At 29.9% G+C, this 24,695-nt stretch overlaps 1 protein-coding gene across 1 annotated transcript in view; it reads right to left on the bottom strand.

Moving 5' to 3' along the window:
• The window catches only part of LOC145291340 (WD repeat and SOCS box-containing protein 1-like), a 110,576-nt gene extending 86,547 nt beyond the window's left edge, over window positions 1-24,029 (bottom strand). Inside the window, exon 1 of the mRNA XM_080137105.1 lies at window positions 23,671-24,029. Coding sequence (XP_079993231.1) covers window positions 23,671-23,722 — 52 coding nt within the window. The 5' untranslated portion in view covers window positions 23,723-24,029. The remainder of the gene's footprint in view (window positions 1-23,670) is intronic.
• Between the last annotated feature and the right edge of the window lie 666 nt (window positions 24,030-24,695).

Consider the following 24,695-nt stretch of genomic DNA (forward strand, 5'->3'; position numbering starts at 1 on the left):
GCCAGATGGTGATCAGAGCGTTGATGATGTAAAGATAAAAGCTTGGTTTTGTGACCTTTAGACGTGTGCCTACACGTCCTTGACCCCTGATCGCGGCCCAGTTATGATCTGCACCCTGGTCGGTACAGTTATATGTCGACTGGGCAACCAGGTCTGCCAACCGTTAGTACGTCGCGTCACCCAGTGAGTTCTTCGTTAAGGCGTTGGGGATTCTTCTCGGATGCTCGGTCCTCAAGGCCTGTTCTACCGTGGATCGTCTAGTTATCCTGGGTGTTCGTTGACGGATACGGTGTCACAAATGGCAAATAAAGAATGTACATATATATGGATCAACGCACATCAGCAACAAAACTCCGGAGGTTAGTTAATATAATATATATTTCGGAAATTCATAAAAGAAGTATTTACAGCATGTACATAGAGTTGACAATTAATTCAAGCAAGCAGTTAGTTCTATAACTGAGCTTCTGTTGTTGAAATACCTGGTCGGTATTGCAGACTTTGCGTAATTCTTGTTAAGTGATCGACACGTTACAAGCGTTGAGTTATCAGGCAACAAGCGAGGGGGAGAGAGAGAGGTGATTCTGCCGAGACTTATCTCTCTTTGTTTTTTTCTTCACTTCTTCTCTTCTTACTGACTTAATCTAATTTTTCATTTCTTTTATAATACAATTATGGAATGATGACGACACCCATGTTCGTCATCGACCAATCAAATTGCTTGATTATAATTCGACGGGGCCTTTTCTCATTGGTTGATTATACTTCGACAGGGCCCTTTTTCATTGGTCCATTTCCAAAATTGGATTGACTCCTCTCTTAATTAACGCCCAACTTACACGTTGTATTAATTAACTCCTCCCTGGCTTACTAATGGAATTTTTCATATACAGGAAAATTATTTTTCCTTTTACTTAAAGCAAATCACGCGATTTTATGTTTTAAAATTATCTATTGATCTCACCTTTCGCTTTGATAATTCAAAGGGATTTTAGTTTATCTTTGAATTAAGTTCTGGTTGTCGGCCATTTTATTATATCAGACATTTTGTTTACGTCAAAAGACCAAGAATGCATTTGTCGCTTTGAACTTATTGGCAACACACTTTCCCATCCGAGCAAAAATATTTCATAAATTCCCTTTTTTCGTTCGACCTGATTCACCAAATGACAATTCTCGATACGTTATCTTATTGTTTTGAAATTTCGGACAATTCATTTTTTTTCCTCTTCTTTGTTCTAAACATAATGCCGAGTCACTGCGTGTGTTTCTCTTAGATCAAAAACAACCCGACTTTTCAACTTGTCAAATTCACAGGTCAACTTTGGCTCAGTTTTGCCAATTGCGGGTGTGAAATCCCCACCCCTCCGGCTCATGTACACTATGATTTCGGCCATTGGAGATCAAACGCCTGTGTATTTTGGCTAACATATTTTATGCATTCTTTTTCGCTTTTGATGTCTAGAATGTGATTCAACTTTTCGCTACAAAGGCACTCTTGCCGCCGCTATTTCAACAACAGACTTAGCTCAGAATTTATTCACAAATAAAAATTAATAATAATTTTTTATTGTCTCAACCCGATCATCGTCCGGGAACAAAAAATTACTTTCAACCAAAAGAAACGTCACATCAACCCTACCGGTCTGATGTGGCCTCTCTTTAGTGTTACAGTTTTAGACGCATTAAAAGTAACAAGCCACCTCTTTTCCCCATTGCCCACTTGCTCAAGATCAGAGGAGAGAATCTGAGAGAACTTTGTCGTTTACAGTCTTAGATGTGCTACTATAGATAGTAGTATCATCAGCATAAATGTCTACGAATGATGTAAGGATGTGATTTGGAAGATCGTTAATGTAGATCAGGAAGAGAGTTGGGCCCAGAATGGACCCGAGGGACTCTAGCACTAATACTGTGAGCTGATTTCTGCCCATCAACCACTACTCTTATGAATCTATCAGTGAGAAATGATTTGATAATTGAGAAGACATTTCCAGCTATACCGTAGCTGGAGATCTTGTGAAGTAAACCTTTATGTCATACTCTATCAAAGGCCTTAGATATGTCAAGAGAAATTGCCCTAGAAAGGTAGCCTCCGTCAGGAGATTTGCTAATCCTATGAGACAACTATATGCACATCTGCTGTAGATCTAGCAGAACGGAAACCATATTGTGTGTCAATAGGAAGACTAATGTACATTTATAATTTATTTGGACCAATCATCTATCCAAAAGAGCATTTTAAGAGTATGTAGCCCAGTTTCTTTTAGCTAAGAGAGGTAAATTGTGTTTTGGCAGAGGGATTTAATAGTAAAAATTAAAAAAAAAAACTATTAACTCTACCACAAACCCTAAGTCTATGTGGCAACAGTCCCCCCCCCCCCCAAATCCCTCAATTTTATTATTAACCTCAAGTTCCGGTGCCCCTCCCCCTCTCCCAAAATAAAATACTTTACATCTAAGAATTAGAATAAGAATTCTAAAATAACTGCTGTTTGATCAGGAACATGACAGATTAAAAAAAAAGGTTATGTATCTTTGAAACACTATCTGGTCCAAAAGCAGGATGGTTTTACGTTATATTTATATGTAAAACTGATTTTTGTAGTTTTATTTTATTTTTACCACTAAGTTTTTCAGACTGTTTACATGTAATTGCTTAAAAATTTTTAATCACATTTTTCTTTTTTCTATAAATTAACATGGGGTGCAGAGATGTGATAATACCTTATGAATTTATAATTGCAAATTAGTGAGGGGAAAAAAATAAAAAACAAGTGCCAATAATTTCGTAATGTATTTACCAAAATACCGAAAAATGTTAAATGAAAATAGTTTTGACAAGACAAAGAAATACTGATAAACATTCATTGGTAATTATAAAGAAATTAAATATAAAACTATTTCTTTGAGAATTGAGAGTGGGAGATCAGTTTCACACAAATTCAATGTAAAATGGGCTATTTCCGAGATATTCTCGTGTTTTAAAGCAGTGAACCAATTTTTTTCTAGGGAAATTAAATTCTGTGTATTTTGGAGGATGTTTACTTTTTAAAGTAGTTCTATGACTGTCAGACGGACTTAGGGTTACTAATAAAAAAAAAATTAGTGAACATCCCTAAAATATATATATTAATTCCTTAATTGGAATTTTTTTATTTTGAGATGAGCATTTTTTATGTTAATTTTATTTTTATTTCGGACTATTAGTCTCATCTTTATTAGTTGTTGTTTGTTTGTTTTTATTGGTTCACAACGTTTCGGCCAACTTCCTCTGGCCTTCGTCAGGTGGTAACCGCGACGGATAGGAACTTCGAATCTCCTAACTGCATTCTCAGCCATCACTGCCATCCCACCTGACGAAGGCCAGAGGAAGTTGGCCGAAACGTTGTGAACCAATAAAAACAAACAAACAACAACTAATAAAGATGAGACTAATAGTCCGAAATAAAAATAAAATTAACATCCCTAAAATGTTGAATGTGTTGAAATGATCATTTGATCTGAAATTTATATACGGAACTGATCTCCCACTCTAAATTCTAAAATAATTTTTGGAATTTTGCTGTATATACAACAAAATGAAATAGTAGTCAAAAACAAATATAAAACAAATCTTCTACCTACATGGATAAGTTTTGTGTGGTTTAACATTAAAGTATCTATTTAATTTGAAACACATAATATCAAGTTAAGTTTGAAAGACAATATGGCCGAAATCAAACTGGAAAGTCTCGATAATTGCTTAAATCATTAAAACAAAACAAGAGATATAAATTCACCCAATAATTGTCATGGTGACATTTATTAAGTGGATTTCTATCAGCATTTTGTTTCTTTTTTTAGTTTTGAGCCATACTGACACTCCAAAGACTGCATGTTCTTTCTCAGCCATATTGTTGTTGGTTTAACTTACAACTCGGCACTAGTTTTTTTTAACTGAATAAAAGCTTTAAAATACATTAAAACACAAAAAACTTATTCAGGTAAGTAAAAGAGTAAATTATCTTTCATTTGATAACATTTCTAGAATCTTGGGGGGGGGGGTTCTGCGAGGGAATTTTGACTCCCTAACATTTGTTTTGAGCTCAAAGCAAAAAGTTTAATCTATGTCCAAGTAACCTACATCTAAAATTTCAAGTGTTTAGATCTAAAATTGACGGAGGAGTTTGATAGTTTTCAAAGGTCAAATCATTGAACTTTAACCCCTTGAAAGCCAAATTTTTGTCGAAATATTTTTAGAAAAGTTAGGAACAAATATTTAATTAGGAATTGACTTTGAAATAATTACTCTTTATAGATGTAATTTATAGTTAATTCCCAATTATTTGTTACTTTGGAACAAAAAAAATTAACCTTCTCTGACAATGTTTTTTATGGCATATATCTTTACAAATTAATAACAATTAAAACTCTTATATTTGATAAACATTTGACCTTCAATGAATAAAGTCAATGTGTTCAGCTTTTCAGAATATACACTGGCTTTCTGACCGAAAGAAACCTACAAATGGAGATCCTGAAAAGCTTAATTTTGTTTTTCTTTAATAGTCACTGACAATAATTTTATGTAAAATCATTGAAATAGCTAATAAAAAAAAGACAATAAAATGTTTGAAGCCTAACCTGCTTCAAGAATACTTAATTGTAACATTCTCACTAATAATTGCTTTCACATAGATATATTTTGTAAAATAGTGAAGAAAGTCAAAAATTAAGTTCTAAACAATGTTGGAGACCAAACTTCTTAAATCAATTAGGTTTTTAAAAATTATCAATAATTTCTGTGATATAATCAGAAAAAAGGCAAAATTGAAGCCAAATGTTGAAAAAGGCCAAATACAATTTTTGAACAGCAAACTACTTTGTGTAAAAAAAAAAAAAAAAAAAAAAAAAAAAAAAAAGCCAAATTCACGAAATTTGGCCATAAAAAGGCCAAACTGGCAACCCTGAAAATCCCCTTTAAACGATCACAGCATTAATTTGAACAAAGCCATAATGTATTGTTTGTTTTTATTTACATAAAACTTGTTTATTTTGTTTGTTTGCATTCTATTTTCATTCTTACATTATAATTCTGTGAAGCGACTGTCATCGGCCATGTTTTTCTTGGCAGTAAACATTACTAGGAATTATTCAATGTTAATTAAATTTTAAACGTTTTTTTTTTTTTGATTTTATGATAAATAGGTCGATTGATTTATGAAATCTGGCAATTTTTTTCACTTTATAACATTCTTCCGTTAAGCTCCAGAAAAAATACAATCACATCAACTTGTTTTTTTCTTTTATACTTATGCAAAGAAGATACCATACTAAAATAATAACGTTATCATTTAGAAACCCAGTCTTGACATGTGGAGGGGAGGATGTTTTGTAACTATTCTGCACTTTCGCATAATTTAATAAACGAGATACAGTAAGACATGAATTTCACTTGAAATACTATTAAAAAAATAACATTATCTTCACTGCAGAAGGAGCACCGCATTTTTTTTTTTACATATAAATTAATTTAAATAGGATTATTGATTTAAATTACTTTCAAAAAGTATTTTTTCAAGTTAAAAACAAAAATTACTCGAGAAATAAAAATTAGTTTTGCTTTAAAAATAAGTTTGTTTACTTTCAGAACATTGACTTTGTCCAAAAACACCAAAAATATGCGCATTTTCTTTTGCTTTGTACATTTGTGAATAAGGCTAGATACAATTTCTTAGCATTAAATTAAATTAACTTTAATATCACGTTTGTCATGGTTATTATAAACGGTTAATTCACTAAATTAAATGATATATACATTTTGAAAACAAATTACACATTTTCTTTTGTATATTTGTAATTTCTATACGACAATAAAAATCATTGTTTGCTTAATTTTATGGTATTTTCAGTTTTTTATTAGTTGAAATGACAGAAATGCGCAAGAGTTTTAAATTATAAGGCTGCTGCCGGTACCTATTATTATAATTCCATCTTTCAATGTCCACGTCGAGAAATTGTACAGTAAATTGCGACCATGTGTGAACCGCAAATGATATATTTGTTATTAGTCATACTCTCGTTCCTCATTTTGGTCTCAAACTACCACTACATATATTTCTATTTTTCTGGTTTCACATACTTAATTGATAAATAATTGAATGAGACATAAGTAATTTAAATATGTAAAAAAATAGTTAAATATTTACAACCTTCAACTAGGGTTGCGGAGCCGGAGTTGGAGGCTTTAGCTGGAGTCAGAAATTTTTTTTTATCCGACTCCACCTTCAAAGTCCAATAATTTTTTTTTTTTTACTAAATGGTTTTCCTGTTTGGTTTTACCAGTTGCACAATTTAGCAGTTTTTGTATTGTTTCGCTTTTATTTTTTGAGATATATCATATTTTGTATTGTACTACAATGCTTCTACTTCAAGATATTTTGGTCCATCGGATCACTGCAAATCCTGTCTGGACAGCTGTTTTCGTTTTGGTTGTGACGTCACACAGAATCAATGAAAATTTTATCTTTGAGCAAGATCACTGGATTACATCGGATAACAATCGGATTTTAATCCGAAAGTTATCTAGTTTTGGAATCAAATGGAATTTGGCAATTGGATTAGTCCGGGATCGATCTGGAATTATAATATTATCCAAACCCGGCTTAAATCAATAAGAAGCAACACATGCTACTATATCCCTTTATAGCTTTTTCCTGTTTTTCTTTTGACCCTCTTTCCATAAAGGCAATATTATCTTTTAAAAAACTTCTGTATAATATGTCTTTACTCCCCTTTTCTGATGAGATGTGTTTGGCTTTGAAATGCCATGACCTAAAGATGTTTCCCCATCCCTAAATATTGTATTCCATTTTGAACTAATTAGCATAATAAAATTTCATTGTAAATTCTTTTATCCCTTTGTTATCTTAACTTATTCTATAAAGCTGGTTGAGTGTATATGTGAGTATATTTATCATACAAGTGAATGTTAAACGTAAAAAATAATATACATCAAAAATAATTATAAAATGCTTGCTGCATGTGGGAGGCTGGTACATGGATGTGCAGAATAGATTTCCACATAGGGGCCAAGGAGTTGGGAGTCAGAGTCAGATATCAAAGGAGGCAGCATCCTAGGAATTGTCGGAGTCAGACTTTTAGCTATGTAAAAGATACTTAAAACCGTTTGAATTATGCACATACCATCAATAGTTAAAAAATTGAGAATTTGAAGCACCAAAATTAATGCTTTTCCATGGACATTTTTCTTTAGAAAAAGTGGGCTAAATTATGGACCTCAACATTTCAAGAAATTCAGTAATTTCGCCACCATTTATTTATTTTTCAAGCTATTCTCATAAAACTTGGTACTCTTATGTAAAATTGTGTGCCCTTTCTGACTATGCAGTCAAATCTGATGTATCTTTACCATAAGCCATGAATTATAAATTAAGATGTACAAATTTCAATTTTTTTTTAATTGGTACATGGTATCATACAGTGGGTGTCTATTCATGAACAAAACTAAGTATTATAGTGGTACTTAAATATAGCTTTGAGAGTACGCATTTTCCTGCCTCCTCACCAAAGGAGAGCTTAATCTGGGATGTAGCCATTGAATGCTTAAAGAGCATTCATGGTCAGTATTTACTACTTACTCCCCTCAAAGAATAAAAATTGAGTAGATATGAATTAATCTCAGAAATAAATCAAAGAAAATTTTTCATATAGATTTTGGATTTCTGTAAAAGATGGAAATTCTCATAGTCGACCAGAACTTCTGCATTTTGGGACCAGTCCAATTTTCAATTTTGTAAATCCTCTATCTGACCCCAAATATACCCCTATTTTCTGAGATGCAACTATAAATCGTACTCTACATAAATCCTTGATGTAGCTTTCACAGTACCAGGATACCAGGAATTCTGGTAAGCAACAACTATATATTCACCAGTTGATGGTAATTTTTGTCATTTCTATTCTGTTGTTTTACTGAAAATTCAACTATGTAAACAAAGAAATAAAACGGTAATTTTTTTTTTTTTACATTGTTTTCATCTTAACATTTAAAATGATTACTTTTATAAGTTTTAGGGTATGCTAAAAACGAATATCGCATTTAAATTTTCTGCAAATAAGTAGTTTTCCGGATATTAAGCAACGTCATTTCTTATGTTATCACTGGTGGCCATCTTGGTCTGTGCGAGTGCGCAAACGTATCTGAGAAACTATGCACACTCGCACGTACCAAGATGGCCACCAGCAATAACATAAGAAATGACATTGCTTAATATCCGGAAAGCTACTGACATTGCTTAATATCCGGAAAGCTACTATTTTGCGGAAAATTTAGATGCAATATTCGTTTTCAGCATACACGAAAACCTTAAAAGGTAGTCACTTTGAAGAAAAATGTTAAGGTGGAAACAAGGTAAAAATTTACAAAATGCATCACAATGAAATTCTTTATCGAACCACCTAATTATTATTTAGATATCCCAAGTTAAAAAAAAACAAAAAAAAAAAAAAAACGGGTTTGTCTTACAGATTCGAAAAAATGGTCTTGTCAATGAGTTAAAAATAAATTCAAATTTCACAATGTTTTATTTAATTGTTAGGTGAAAGTACAGAATATTTAACAAAACATCCTTCCTTCTCCATATTAAGAATGGGTTTCTAAATAACATTATTTCAGCATGGTAGAATACTTTTATTTGTTATATATATTTTTTTTTTTTTTTTTTTTACCACTAAAAACAATTCTACCTTAAGTACAAGTAAAAACAACAAAATAGTATTGTTTGGAAATCTAATTTGAAAATCTTCAGAATTTTTTTTTTTTTAGATAGACAAACTCAGAATAAAAAATGAAACTGATTTTTCTGCTTTCGTTTTGAAAGCAGAAAAAAGTTTTTATTATTCTTTAGTCAGCTGAGCGTTAGCAGTGCCAAAAGTTGCCATTAAAAATGCGTGATAAAAACTTGAATAATTAGATTTACTATCTTTCGAAGCTTATAACTACTTGAAAAATGTAATTTAAACCCTATTTTTTTTTTCAATGAAAGGAGCAAAGACCAAATCTTAAAATAACAGGTTTAATAGCAAAATATGCAATATATTGTTTTTTTTGTTTTTTTTAATCGGTTTTCTTAAAAAAAAAAGATTAAGAAAATCAACGAATTTTAACTTACTTTGAATATAATAAATATATATAAATTCCAAAAAATCACTTACCTAGAAAAAATACTAATCAATAGGTACTTGCATTCTTCATTAAGAATTTATCCATATTTATATTTTATATTCCATATACTTTTTAAATAAAGGATTTTTTAAGCAAGGATTCAAAAATACTGTGATTTTTAAATTGGCATATCAGATGGTCACAGAGCGGGTGTGTCTCCCTTTCTCCCAGTTGAGAACTACGGTGGCCTAAAAGCACTATAATTAATCTCCCCTTTCTATGTCTGACTTGTGTTTGCTGTCAACAAAAGTTAGTCAATATGGGTCACCGTACTTGCAAAATGATCACATTCATTCGTAAGTATGTTTACTTTTATAAACAAACCACTCAACAAATCTTCCAATTTTTTTATTTATTCTCTTAAAGAAATACGAGTTTTTGATTTAAAATATTTTATTTCTTCTTTATGGAATGATTTTTTTTTTTTTTTTTTAAATCTAAAATAAAATATTAAATGGAACAAAAAAATTGTTGTAGGTGTTCAATTTTTTTCAGGACAATATTTAAAAAATGAGGTTTCACTTAAAAAAAAATAAATAAAAAAATAAAAATTATGGTTTAAAAAATTTTTTTTTTTTTAAGTTTTAAACTTGATTTGCACAAAACTATTTTTTGTTTTTAATTAGATTTTATTTATTGATCTTTTATCTTTAGTTTGTGATATATAAATCTGAGGTAAAAAAAATTAATTATTTTCATTTTAATAGACATTTCAAAATGATGGTGAATTAAAAAAAAACAAAAAAAAAACCGTTTGTCTACAATATTATATTCGGTTTATTTGAAAGAGCATAAAATTTCACATTAAACCTGCAAATATCGTAAAAATTGAACCAATAGAATAATTTTGATAGATTTTTAAAGTGAAAAGTTTAATTCATTACGTAGAAAAAACAAAATGGCTGCATGAGCGCGTACATGCAGTTTAAAATAAGTCATATTTCTATTTTTTAAAAAACTTTAATAGTTTATTTTGGACGTATATTCAATAAAGAAAAACAACCCACTTTAAAAAGAGAAATTAGAGTTTTTTTTATATTTTATTATATTTTTATGTTTTGTGTTAGGGGTGTCAATAATTTCCAGAAAATTTTGACACCTAGCTGACCACATAGCAAGCCGTTTTCCCCAAATGGATTTGAATTTCTATAAAAGATAACATTTTAAAGAAATTTCTGCACAATCAAATATTTACATATTATACATGAAAATGATTCTGAAACTATTATCTATATGAAAATGGATGAGATATACTGATTTATCCTATCAATTTTGAAATATTCGTCAACTTTGCTCGGTTGTAACTTTGCTTCCTGTGGTCATAAAAATATAAATCAAATTCCAGTAGAGATGGACTTCTATACTTATATAGCCCATAAAATCAGCCACATCCAATTAAATTTGATCCTGCGCATATGTATCCAAACGTAACGTATGAAATGTAAATTTTGAAAAAACAGTTTCCCTTTTTGCTGTCATTTTTCTTTTTTTTTCATTTTTAACTTGAGTATAAAAATATTGAACGCATAAAAGAAGAATAAATTATCATTGGAGTGCTTATTCTATTCTCTTTCCAGCAATGTAATTCTTTTTAAAATTTACCCACAAATAAGAAAATATGACTTGTTGAAGCACATTAGATATGTAATATTGCCGATGTCCACGAAACTACAGCATACGCTTGTCATGCTACTTAAACCATTATGGCAACCAGTTTCTGCTGGAAGTATTTTATATCAATCCCAAAAATAAGAATACAGCTGTTTGCAAATTATATCAAACCATGATATCAAGGGGTGGCAACCATCTTAGAAAGGTTCGTCCAGAAGAAGCAAACGTTGCAGAAAAGAAAAGGAAAAACAATGAATGTTCAGGGACAGACATTCCAGGAACAAGTCCCAGCAACTATGAGCCTTCGGCAAAACACCAAACTACTATAGATCAATAGAAAAGAAAGTTTGGGATATTAATGACCACAGGCACAAGAGATCCATTATCTGAGGAGAAAAATGTTGATATTCAACATATTCTATAACATCTAACATTGCATTTAATAAGCTTATTGAAAAACTTTATTCAAGATACAGTATTCCACCAAAAATGTATTTCACTGGAAAAATAATTCAATATATTTACAAAAGTGAAAACAAAAATTCAATCATCCCTTGATGAAATTAGCAGCATTTCTTTGCCTAAAGGCATTTAGACAGTTGCCCCCTTTCCGAGTTTGACAGGTCATTGACTTTCAAATGACTGAACAGTGCAGAGTTGTGCTTAGAGTTGTTCCATTCTCTAGTGCACACAGTTATATACCATCCTTGGTGTATGATTACTATTTCCTGTTAATTTCAGTGTTATGTGACCAGTAGTTTAAACATTTATTGGTTAAATATTTACACAGACATACACATACATCCGTTTTATATAGATTGAGAAAAAAAAAAAAATTTCTTTAATATTGAAGCAATGTGTGTGTGTGTGTGTGTGTGTGTGTGTGTGTGTGTACATTTCCCTACAAAATTACTGTCAATTTTCAGTCTCCAAACTTGAGATTCGACATAAGGTTTGGGAAAATCTTTTTAATCGGTTTTTGGCTAGAAATTTAGCTGTCAAAGGGTCAAAATTCAACGATTTGACCTTTGAAAACTCTACCAAACTCCTCAGCCAATTTTCGACCTAAACACTTGAAACTTTGAATGTAGGTTACTTGGACATTGATCAAACTTTAATTTAATTGGAGCCCAAAACAATAAATATTAAGGCATCAAAGTTAAAAAAAATTGTCCTCTGCTGTCTTTACCAAATTACTTAGCCAATTTTTGGTCTAAAATTTTGAAATTTTACATAAAAGTGTTTTCAGACATAAGGCAAGCTTTTTAATCGGTTTTTGGCCAAATATTTAGCTGCCAAGAAATCAAAGTTCAAAAGATTTTACCTTTGCGGTCTCTAGCAAACTACTCAGCCAATTTTGGGTCTAAACATTTGAAATTTTACATAAAGGGTATTCAGACATACAGCAAGCTTTTTAATCAGTTTTTGAGTGAAAGTTTGGCTGCAGAGAGGTCAAAGTCGAAAAAGTTGACCTTTGCAGACGCTACTAAACTCCTCACCAATTTTGGGTCTAAACATTTGAAATTTTAGATGTAGGTTACCTGGACACAAGTCAAACATACATACATACATACATACACACACATATATATATATATATATATATATACTAGCAAAAGTACCTGTTGTTGACTGGGTTCAAAGACAGCCTACATAAAATGGACTGATTTATGAAAGTATGATAGGTTATGAAAAGGAAGAGTTGTAAAGAGATAGCTTCGAATTTGGGGGTATCAAAACCAAAGCAAAATATAATGAAAGTAAAAATAAAATAGATAAACCCCATAATTTATTATACCATACCTGTTCCCACTGAAACACTTATCACAATATTCTCTGGATCTATATTAAAAAACCTTGTTAAACTTTGTAACATATTTCCATTCTATGGCGGTCAGGCGCGAACGAACACCCCCACAATTTTATACCATATTTCTTCAAATTTTAGATATAGGTTCCTTGGACATGGATCTAACAACTTGAGCCCAAAATCATAAATGTAAAGGGGTCATAAGAGGGGTCAAAGTTAAAAGATTTGACCTCTGCGGTCTACCAAATTACTCGGATAATTTCTAGTCTAAACATTTGAAATTTTACAAAGGGTATTTCAGAGATAGGGCAAGCTTTTTAATCGGTTTGGGTTGAAAATTTGTGCTACCAATATATGAATGTTTGCATGTCTGCCTAAAATTTTGACAGAGGGGACGGATTTTCACAAGATCAGTATCGTTTTGAAGCTCGACCCTTCAGACAAATGACTGAAAAATTGTCTAAAAACATTAATTTCTTCACTCAACTGGGCACTTTTCCACAGGGAGGGGTCGCTTTTTTCGCCGATATTTTCGAAAGTCATCACCTCTTTTCGATTGTCTAGCCTTAACCTACATCACTTCTGGTTTGACGGTGGTCGTAACAGCAAAGATGTCACGTTCCCCCGCCCTTCATGGTACGGGTTCGAGCCTGCCTTCCTACTACCACTTTCTTTTTTTTTTTTTTCAACATACACCTCCAAACACCCTAGCAACGCCGGGCTGAAATGCTAGCGCGCACAATTTTAATACTTTAAACTCTTTAGCTTTGTTTTTCAACCTAAATTTAGTTTTCATAACATGAAATATAGGTGAGGAGAACACTTAAAAAAATTAAAAGCATTTTTTAAATCATCTCATAAAATATAAATTAATTCAAAAGTGAATAAACATAAAATTTCATGAAAATCTAACTATTAGTTGGTTTTTGCTAGATTTATCAAATTTGTATGTGCTCTTTCAAAATGATCACTACACAAAAATGCCTTAAAATAGGCATCAAAACACGATTTTGGTCTTGCAGGTTTATTATTTTTTGTATGCTGAAAGTTGGTTTTTTTTTGTTTTGTTTTTGCTATTAGTTTGAATTTTCAAGTGAAGGAAGAGGTCAACATATTTATACATTTTGGGGATCGGTCAGTCATTTTGCACATACCTATTAAAAAAAAAAAAAAAAAAAAAAAAAAAAAAAAAAAATGGTCCATTTCACTCCCATTTATGTTTTTCGTTCATAGAATGATTTAAAAATCTCCGTATTTAATTTTAAACACTAAAAACTTGTTAAATATTTTACTGTTTTTTTGTTTTTCAGTTGACTTAAATTAGACACGGCCAAAACGGAAAACCCAAGTTGATGTTTTTCTTTTAAAATATCAAAATCTATTAAATCCAATATTTCTGAATCAAATTTTGATTTTTCCAGAATGATAAAATCCTGAATTTTTATATCAAAAGCAGAATATAATACTTTTTCTATAATTTTTAATAGAAGCTTTAAAAAAAAAAAAAAAAAAAAAAAAAAAAAAAGAAAAAAAGTAGAGTAGATTTTTTGTGCAAAACTTTAATATATACACAATGTTTTTTAATCATTTTTTTTATGTCTAAATAAAATTTAGGAGGATTTGCAAAAAATATTAGAATATCAATCTGAATTTCAAATAATTCAATTTGTTACGAAAAATCGATAATGTAAGCTTTTTAAAACTATCAAAACCTATACCGGTTACAAAAAAACTAAAACTTCTTTTTCTGATTTTTTTTTTTTTTTAACATCAATTATAAATTTGTGGCATTATATATTTTAATTTTAATATTTTCAGTCTGCCTCTTATAATTTCCAACTTTTTTCCATATATTTTTCTTAGAATAAATTCTATTTTCATAAATTAAAAATATTTTTAATTTCATGAAAACATTAATAAGTGAACTACATTATTTTCCCATAAACCAGATTATACTGTATTTTTCCCCAATTTTATAAAAAAGGTTTTTTTTTTTTTTAACAGATTCAATATTTTATTGAATTTGTTTGAAAATAATGGGCAGGATCACTTTAAATACCTGCCTTTATATCATCATTTTATTGGTTGATTTGAGTCACATGATGTCAATTGAGCGGTTTTTCTTGAGATTTTGGTGTTGATGAGAAAATAGTAACATCTATTTGCCACCATACTCCAGAGTATCTTAAGTAAGCGACAAACTGTAGAAACAATTATTGTAAATTTTAAACTTCCAGTTTTTTTTTTTTTATCGATTATTCGTTAAAGTATTCTCTATTTAAACGTATATTGCAACATTGGGCTTTCGAAAAGAAAATTATAAAGAGGAGTCATTCATTTGAATTGAGGCCAGACGAGGATCAGAGCGTTGATAATGTAAAAATAGAAGCTTGGTTTTAGATGCATTAAAATTAACCAGTCACCTCTTTCCCCATTGTGCCACATGCTGAAGATCCGGAGAGATTGCTAAAAATCGTAAAATTTGATTTTCTTTACCCCCCCCCCAAAAAAAAACCCCTACTTTATCAACTTCTGTGATTTTTGGAATATAACATTTTCATTCCGTGAAAAGTAGGCACACTATGAAGTGCAATTCTAAATAAGTACCTTTCTTGTATATTTGTTTATCTACACCTTGTTTTACGTTGTTAACTATACTACACTTACCATGCAATGATTAAACTATACTGGAATAAATAAATTTAACTAAAATCCTGTTTTCATAAAATAATCTGATTTAAAAAAAAAAAAGAAAAAGGAAAAGAAAAATACGAAACAAAAGTGAAAGTATGAATAGAACGAAATAATGTTGACTTGAATCGACCGCCTCCTATATATTATTATTATTATTATACGCACAAACCTAACGTCCATATTTTCGTTTTTTTTTCTTTTGATTACTAAAAGCTCAAACACTGAATCACAATAAACAACCAACATTCGAACTTGAAGGTTTGTTCGCTGTCTTAACTATAAAATGATCCCAACGCCGAACGAACGAACGATATTTAAACACTTAATATTGGCAAAATGTTGAAATAACTTTAAAAAGGAAGCATAGTTTCGATTGATTTATATAAAAATATGGTAAATATCCAGATACGCTACAACAGAACACCGACCACCCTAATTTTTTTTTTATAGGTAATTGAGGTCGCTGACAACGAATCTGATAGTCAAACTTGGGGAAAATTTACCGTTTGCATGGTATTAACCCCTGAACGCACGAACTACTTTCCACCATTTTGCAGCTACCGTTTACGCTACGCGCGTGCGCTATAGCATAAACGACGGCTTCAACGAGCAAACTACCTTCTCACATGGCGTACAAATCTTCCGCGGAAAATTTGAAATTAGATGAAAAAGAAATAAAGCAAGAAAAGAAAAGCACACCAAATTTGGGGGGGGGGTGCAATTTAATTTTTTTTTTTTTTTTCAGAACATAGAATTTTCTAATTTTCGAAAATACATTATAGCACTTTTTGGGTGAAAATTTAAAATTAGCTGAAAAAGAAATAAAACAAGAAAAGGAAAGCACTCCAAGTTGGGGAGGGTTAATTTAATTGTTTTTTTTTTTTTTTTTTTTTTTCCCTGGAACATAGAATTTTCAAATTTCCAAAAAGTAACGCATCGACATTTACCAATTAGAACACCATATAACATTTTTTTGAAGATTTTACTGTTTACATTGGGGCGCGTGAGAACACGATGTCCGTTTTTTTTTAAATTTGAATATATTATGTATTGACCTTTTCTCTTCAATTTGTGAGTAAATAATTATGTACTTATCCGGGACTAAATTAAGTATTTTCTTTGTAATAGACACTGGGGGGGGGGGGGAACCGTGAATAAAAAAAAAAAAACGTTTGTCTAAAATATTATATTCGGTTTATTGGAAAGAACATAAAATTTCACATTGACCCTGAAAATATCGTAAAAATAGAATCAATAGAAAAATTTTGATAGATTTTTAAAATTTAAAAATTTAAAAACATTGAGTTTAAAAATTGAAAAATATTGAGTTCGGAAAATTCATTACTGTTTAAAAAAAAAATAAAAATATTTTTATTACTTTTAAAACAACTGTAATAGTTTATTTTGGAAGTATAATCCATAAAGAAAATAAATAACCCACTTTTAACAGAGAAATTACGAGATTTTTATATTGTATTCGCAGTTTCGTGTTAGGGGTGTCAAAAATTCCTACAAAAATTCTGATAGTGCTACGCGTGCGCTGCAGCATGAACGACGGCTTTATTCACCTAGCAAACTGCCTTCTCACATGGCGTATTGGCGTACCAATCAAAAAATTACGGACTGACATTTTTTAAATGACTTTTAGTTAAAGAAAAGTATAACAAATTGGGGGACCTTTTTTTTTTTTTTTGTCTCACGTAGTTTTTAATGCGGTTTACAAAAACATAAGCACCAAACATCTTTGTTTTTCATTCTTTTTTTGCGGGAGGGGGATTCAATTATAGAACTTATGTAGCTTGGTGCTTCTGCAATTTAGTTAACCGTTTTTCTATAAGGAACACACCGACATTTACCAATTAGAACACCATTTAACATTTTTCGAAGATTTTACTGTTTGGGGGTGCGCACCCGCAATTTTCCCAGTTTTTTTTTTTTTTTTTTTTCTCTTAAAGAAATACATGAGTTTTTGATTTAAAAACTTTTATTTCTTCTTTATGAAATGATTTTTTTTTTTTTTAATATCTAAAATAAGAAAACATTGAATGAAATAGAAAAAAATGATAGTAAGTGCTTAATATTTACTGGACAATATTTTTCCACAAAAAAAAAAAAAAAAAAATTTTAAGAAAAAAAAAGGTGTTAAACTTTTTACTTTACAAGTAAATTTGCACAAAACTATTCGTTTTTTTTTTTGTTTTAAATTAGAATATTTTATTTATTGATCTTTTAATCTTCAATTTGTGATATATAAATCTGAGGTGAGAAAATTATTTTCATTTTAATAGACATTTCAAAATGGAGGGGGGTGAATTGGAAAAAAAACCCATTATATTCGATTTATTGGAAAGAGTATAAAATTTCATATTAAACCTGAAAATATCGTAAAAATTGAAAATTTAACTTGTAAAATTCAATTCATTTCATTATGTAGAAAAAAAATGGCTGCATGAGTGCGCGCAAGCACTTTGTAAACAGTTTTTTAAAAAATAATATTTTTATTATTTTTCAAAAACTTTAATAGTTTAAAGAAATTAAACAAACCACTTTAAAAAAGAGAAATTACGAGTTTCGTGTTAAGGGTGTCAAAAATTCCCAGAAAATTCTGAACCCCTAGTGATGCGCTTTGCCGTGCTAGGGCTGAAAATCTTTCACTTACGTCGCCTATTAATTCTGTTTCTCTTTTTTTTGTGTCCCTTTCTGTTTTACTTAATTACGTCTTTTTTATTTAGTCAATTTAAGTTGATAATTTTATGGATTGTTGACAATGAGATATGATATTGAACACAAAAGAAAATATTTCACCGCAAAGCCTGGAAAAAAAAATAATGGATATATATATATATATATATATATATATAATGATTAGTTTTTTTTTGGAAAAAGAATTCCAGCAGAGTGCTCAATTAAAAGGAAAATCCAAATTTTAAGAGCGTACTTATATTTTGTGTACAGAAAGTTGTTAGTTGAGACAGGTCATTGGTACTGTCGAATATTGGCTGAAGAGAGCTTGATAAGGATACCTTAAACGGGCCTTATTATCGGGCTTGAAACCGACAGTACCAATGACCTGTCTCAGCTAACAACTTTCTGTACACAAAATATATATATATATATATATATATATATATTAATAAAATGCGAGCATGAAAAGTAATATGGTTAAGATTAAACTTAGAAAAGTAAAAGGACTAGTTAAAACTAGAAAAGAAAAAGACGATATTCTAGTAAAAAAAAAAATATATAAATTTTTAACTTAATATTGCAGCATTAAGAATTTATATATGATGTTAAATTAAAAAAAAAAAAAAAAAAAAAAAAAAAAAAAAAAAAAAAAAATCAAGATTATGAAGTTTCTACTTTTTATTCTTACTTCCGAAGGGGGGGGGGGAGGTCAACCATAAACCATTAATAAGGGACTGTATCTTATTTGTTACCGTCATCCTGTCTGTGCAGAAATCGGAAATCAAAAATAGCAATCTTGACCATAACCAAAAAGTTTCAGGCTATTTCCTTTTTTTATATGTAAAATCTAATTTTTATGGAGTAACAACAATGATGGGTGTTTTATAGTAAAAATGTACCTTTTTCTTATTGAAGATTAATAGGGACCTATGTCATCATTTCGTGTTTACTATTTTCAATGTCAATTACTATGGATGGGAATTGGCGCTATAATGGTTAATGGAAGTAACTTTTTTTGCGATCGGATTTTCATATTTACATTTACAAATAGATTTTTATTAACAAGCTACACAGACGAGAGAAATAATAAAATTGATTTTAACGGCCTCTGTCAACACATATCTAAAGATAGTGTTGCTTACTGGCCTCCGTACTTTTTTTGAAAAAGGCGCAAAAGTGAAAATCACTTAACTAATCAAATCAAAACGATTTTTTTAAGGCCGATTTTGGATTTTCATTACCTCAAGAGTTATATATTCTATTATATACATATTATTGGAGACCCGTTATAAAAAAAAAAAAAAAAATCTTTGTTTAAACTTCATATTGCATAATATGAAATTAATATCATTTAAAGCTTAAAAAAATAATTTTTTTAGAATTGTTTTTTTTTTTTTTTTTTTGCAATTCAAATATTTATATTACCGGTTAGGTAGGTGTGTTAGAAACTTCGTGAAAAATATTGAATAATTCGACCCCCTGTCTTTCCAAGCTTCTAACTACTCGAAAAATGTAATTCAAACCCTAATTTTTTTTTTTCAATTAAAGGGCAAGGGCCAATGTTTCATTTAAAAAAATAAAATAAGAAAATACAAACAACGTGTTTTTTTTTGTTTTTTTTTAAGGTAAAAACCCGTTCTTTTTGTTTTAAAAAAGAGTATATTATTTATTGATCTTGTATCTTCAATTTGTGATATAAAACTTTGGCACATAAATTAATTATTTACTTTTTAATAGACATTTCAAAATAGGGAGGGGGGCGTGAATTAAACAAACAAACAAACAAAAAAAAACGTTTGTCTAAAATATTATATTCAGTTTATTGGAAAGAACATAAAATTTCACATTGACCCTGAAAATATCGTAAAAATAGAATCAATAGAAAAATTGATAGATTTTTAAAGTTCAAAAATTGAAAAATACTGAACTCGTAAAATTCAGTTAATTTCATTACTGTTTTTTAATAAAAAAAAAATATTTCTATTACTTTTTATACAACTTTATAGTTTATTTTGGAAGTATAATCCATAAAGAAAATAAACAACCCACTTTTAAAAGAGAAATTACGAGTTTTTTTTTTTTTTTAATTTTATTCGCAGTTTCGTGTTAAGGGTGTCAAAAGTTCCTACAAAAATTCTGATACACCTACCGGTTAGGTCGTAAAAAAAAAAAAATAAATAAAAATAAATAAAAATACCGGATCTTTTTTACAGGGGGGGGGTCACTATTTATCAAGGTTCAAAGGCCACTCTAGGATAAGGGTTAATGAGTGTACGACGGTTGTCATCGGGACAATAGCGTAGTAATTGTTAGTGGAAGAAATTGGAAACAATTTCCTTATTTAAAAAGGGACGACTCAACAAGAACGTGTTTACATTGGACTTGAAAACGACCATATTGTAGTCAGCAGCTAAACGGGATTCCACAGACGGACAGTTCTAGCAAAGAAGCTTTGTTTATCGAATCTGCGTTTTTAGGCACAGAGAGTGGAGGAAATTGTTGATAGTGGTTGTATCTAGAAGAGTATTTTTGTGAAAGTTTGGCAAGGGTGACCATAGATTAGGTCTCAATCAAGCATTTGCCATGAAAAACGATAGAGTAGGGAAGGGACAGGCTACAGGCTAGTAACGTTTCTTAAAACATCCTTCATGTCATAATCTAGGTATGACGCTAATTTTCAACATCCATAACAAAAAATACAAGTAAAAACTAGTAAAATGAAATTCATCGTAATTTTTACTATATTGAAGATTGATCAGAGTTTAAATCGCATATAAGCATTCTTTATTTTACAATGAATAAAGCGGACAAAATTTGATTTGAATGTAATCAAAAAAAAAAAAAAAAACAATGGTGTCGTAAATATACGAAAAATATGTCTTATAAAATATTAAAAATATAGGAAAAAGAAACTTGGTACAAATATATATATTTTTAAAGTTTTTGTTCAATCATTTTAAATGAAATATAAAAGTAAAAGTCTTGCCTTTGGCTTGAAATATAAAAAATACATATAGATATGTATACCTAGAAAAGTTTCACATTTAAGCAGACAACACCTAAAACAATTAACTTCCGGTTGATACGGAACCAGTTAACTGATATAACTTCCTTTATTATTAATTTTCAATATCGTAATTTATAGCCCGAAAAAAGATAAAATAAAAAAAATATTGAAATTATTTTTTATTAAATTCGTCTTTATTCTAGGAAATAACAATTTTTAATTACCAAAACTAAGTTGTTTTTTTAAATTTTAACTAAATCCTTAAATTAACTTTTGGAAACTTATTTTCGATTCAAAATATTTGCATGGACTTAAACTAAAGTCACAATTAACTCAGTTACTTGGTTTAGAAATTATATTCTTGTTCTGACAAAAGAAACAAATAATGCTACGATTTTTATCAGTGAACTGCGAACAGATTGTGCCATTGGTCTTCCGTATAAAAAATGTTTCATGTTCGATTTCTAAATATATTTTTAATTATTCACTAATCAAAAGCGGTATATATTTTCTTTTAATTATCAACAGTAAGATAATGTTTATTCATAAGTTTTAAAAATCAATCTTCCACGTTTTTTTTTTATCGAACTCTGAAAAATTTAATCTAGAAAAAAGGAAAAATTTCGGAAATTTCACAGGCAAAAACTAATTAACTTTTATTTATTTATATATAAGTCTTTAAAAAATAAATAAAACGAAATTGATCAATTATTTGATTTTTGAGAGAATTTTCAAAATCGCGTTATTTTCAATCGGTACTTGCCGAGAAGGTACCGTGCGGAAATAAAGTTATTATTTATAAACTTATTAACTTAGGAAAGGTGTTTTGTAACTATTTCGTACTCTCAATTTAATAAACAAACTTGAATTTAACTGAAAATACTATTAAAAAAAAAAAAAAAAAAAAAAAAAAAAAAAAAAAAAAAAAAAACATAGCACGGAACGTTCTGAATCTCTCTCTACACACACACACACACACACACATATACATGCGCACACGCTTATACACCGATTTTATTCGAATTTTTACAACTGTTTAACCCTTCCAACTCATCATTTAACATTTTAAGCTTAGTTCGGCAAAAGTCGGGTTGATTTGATTTGTATTGAGATAATATGGATTTTATTCAGACTTAATTCAAGTTTAATTATCCATGAATATTGAGGACTGAGGCAATAATTTTTATATTTATAAAATTGTATAACAACTTCGTGTGTCTGTGCTTCTTCCCGCCTCCACGTGACGAGTTATTTATTAGTAATCGATTATTTATTGAAATCCAAAATACAGTACAAAATAGAATGAAACGATTTTTTAATCATAAAAAAAAAAAAAAAAAATTCCCGTCAATTCGTAAACAAATCAGCCATTTTATTAGTTTGTTAATCGTTGAACAAATAAAGAATGCCCTTACTTCGTGACCCTCCAAAATTTGAAGGTATTTTTGTCGAATAGAAATCTGGCTTTTAAATTCTTAATAAATCTTCAGTTTATTAAATAACCGAAAGTTTAGGAAGCCATTTACATCGAAAGAAGTATAGAATATTCGGAAACTAAAACATTGTCTTCACAAAAAAAAATAGTTAACCATGCGATTCAAGTAATAGTTCAAACGATATTGTTTGAATTTAACTTTTCGTACTTAGGTAGAATACGGACCATGCTATATTTTAGGATTTTGAAGTTAAATTTTTACGGTATCTTTTATGGTAATCGGTATTGTTTATTACATTGGAAGGTGAAAATATAAATTACAAAACGTTACTCTGTTAAAAATGAGTTTTTAAAAACGTTATACCAATACGTCGCGTATTCTGTACGAATACATGAATTTTAAGACATTTTCTCAAATCTGATAAGAATAACAATTAGGGAGGAAGGGAAGCAAAAAAAAAATAAAAAACGAAAAAGCGGGGTTGTATTACTGTACACAGATTCGAAAAAGTTGTCAAAAAAAACAAATATATAACAAATAAATGTTATCAAAGGCAAGATAAGTTACTTTTCTACCTAACTGGATATATTTTTCATGTTTTTATTCAATGTAACATGTTTATTCAGCTCGAAAAGCATACAGTGTTTCCCGATGTATTGGAAAATTCAAGATGGCGCCCGACTTTCTCTTTAACACGTAAGTTCAGGAAAAGATGTTATAAATAATAAACTAGACAAAATACTGTTAGAAATTCGCTCAATATATGTTACCGTGACATAAGTTGACATATATTCGGTGTTTTTTTAATAGTATTTTGTCTAGTTTATTATTTATAACACCTTTTCCCAAACTTACCATGTTAAAGAGAGTGTCGGGCGCCATTTTGAATTTTCCAATACATCGGTAAACACTGCATGTTTTTCGAGCTGAATAAACATGTTACATTGAATAAAAACACAAAAAAATGTATCCTGTTTGGTAGAAAAGTAACTTATCTTGCCTTTGATAATATTTATTCGTTATATATTTGTTTTTTTGACAACGTTTTCGAATCTATGTGTACAGTAATACAAATCCGAAAAAGCTATATATATATAGTATATATATATATATATATATAATATATATATATATAATATATATATATATATCTACAATCATATAAAGTCGACCTTGTAAAAAAAAGAAAATAACTTACTGATTTCATCTGGGTTGGACAAGCGAAAACTCGAAGCAATTTCCTCTCGCATCGATATATAAAAAGGTTACCGTCACGTAGAAAAATATAATCCGAATAAAAAAAAAGGGAAAATTGTTGTTTTTCTTTTTTTTTTCTGCGGTTGATTTGATTTCAATCAAATGTTCTGACGGCGTTTTCTTAAGCGATTAACAATGAGGTTAATATTGTTTTATTAACACGACACGAGTGTTAAGGGAATCCACTTAGAACAATAATAACAGGACAGAACGCGAACGTGAGTTTAATAAGAAACAAATTAGCAGGGGGTTTTATACTCCGGCGAGAAGTGTGGTTGCGTTTTGGTAAGAATAAATAGAGAGGGGGAAGAAATGGGGAGAAGGAAGAGATAGTGGATAATAAGAAATGAGTAATGATACAAAGAGAGAAACGGGGGGGGGGGAGAAAAAGAGGGGAAATAACAAACAATATAGACAGAGAGGAGAGAAAATGAATAACAATGACAGAAGAAAGAAAAGAAAGAAGAACTGTGAGAACTGCACACTCATTTTTCTAAAGTGACAGAATTTCTCTGAAGTCCTTTAATTAAAAAAAAAAAATCATAAGAATTTTATATTGTTTTTAATCCTTAGAGTGAAATTTAAAAGCTTTCACTAAAATAATAGGAAAAATTAACAAACTTAAGTTATTTGTACCGTTAGCATTTATTTATTTTTATTGTTAAACTTGTCCAGGTTTCAGCGCTAAATAAAGCCAGAGACTTTTTGTGCCTGAAAGAACATAAGAAATGGAATGCCGTGAAATTGCCGACGTCATTACTACGTCATTATTCACAGAAATCTTTTTGGAGTTTAACACTAGGTCTGTAGTTTACTATCAGAGTGGCGTATGGTATGGTACCTGTTCGATTGTCCTTCGATTGGGGAAGGAGTAAATCACTTTAGGCAACGGAGTGGTTTAATGTGGGGGGGGGGGGGTGCTCAGCATTTCCCCACATTACCACCAACCACCACGTGTCAATGTTG

This window comes from Euprymna scolopes, chromosome 2, assembly GCF_053919585.1.
Source record: "Euprymna scolopes isolate OS-2025 chromosome 2, ASM5391958v1, whole genome shotgun sequence".
Lineage (NCBI taxonomy): Eukaryota > Metazoa > Mollusca > Cephalopoda > Sepiida > Sepiolidae > Euprymna > Euprymna scolopes.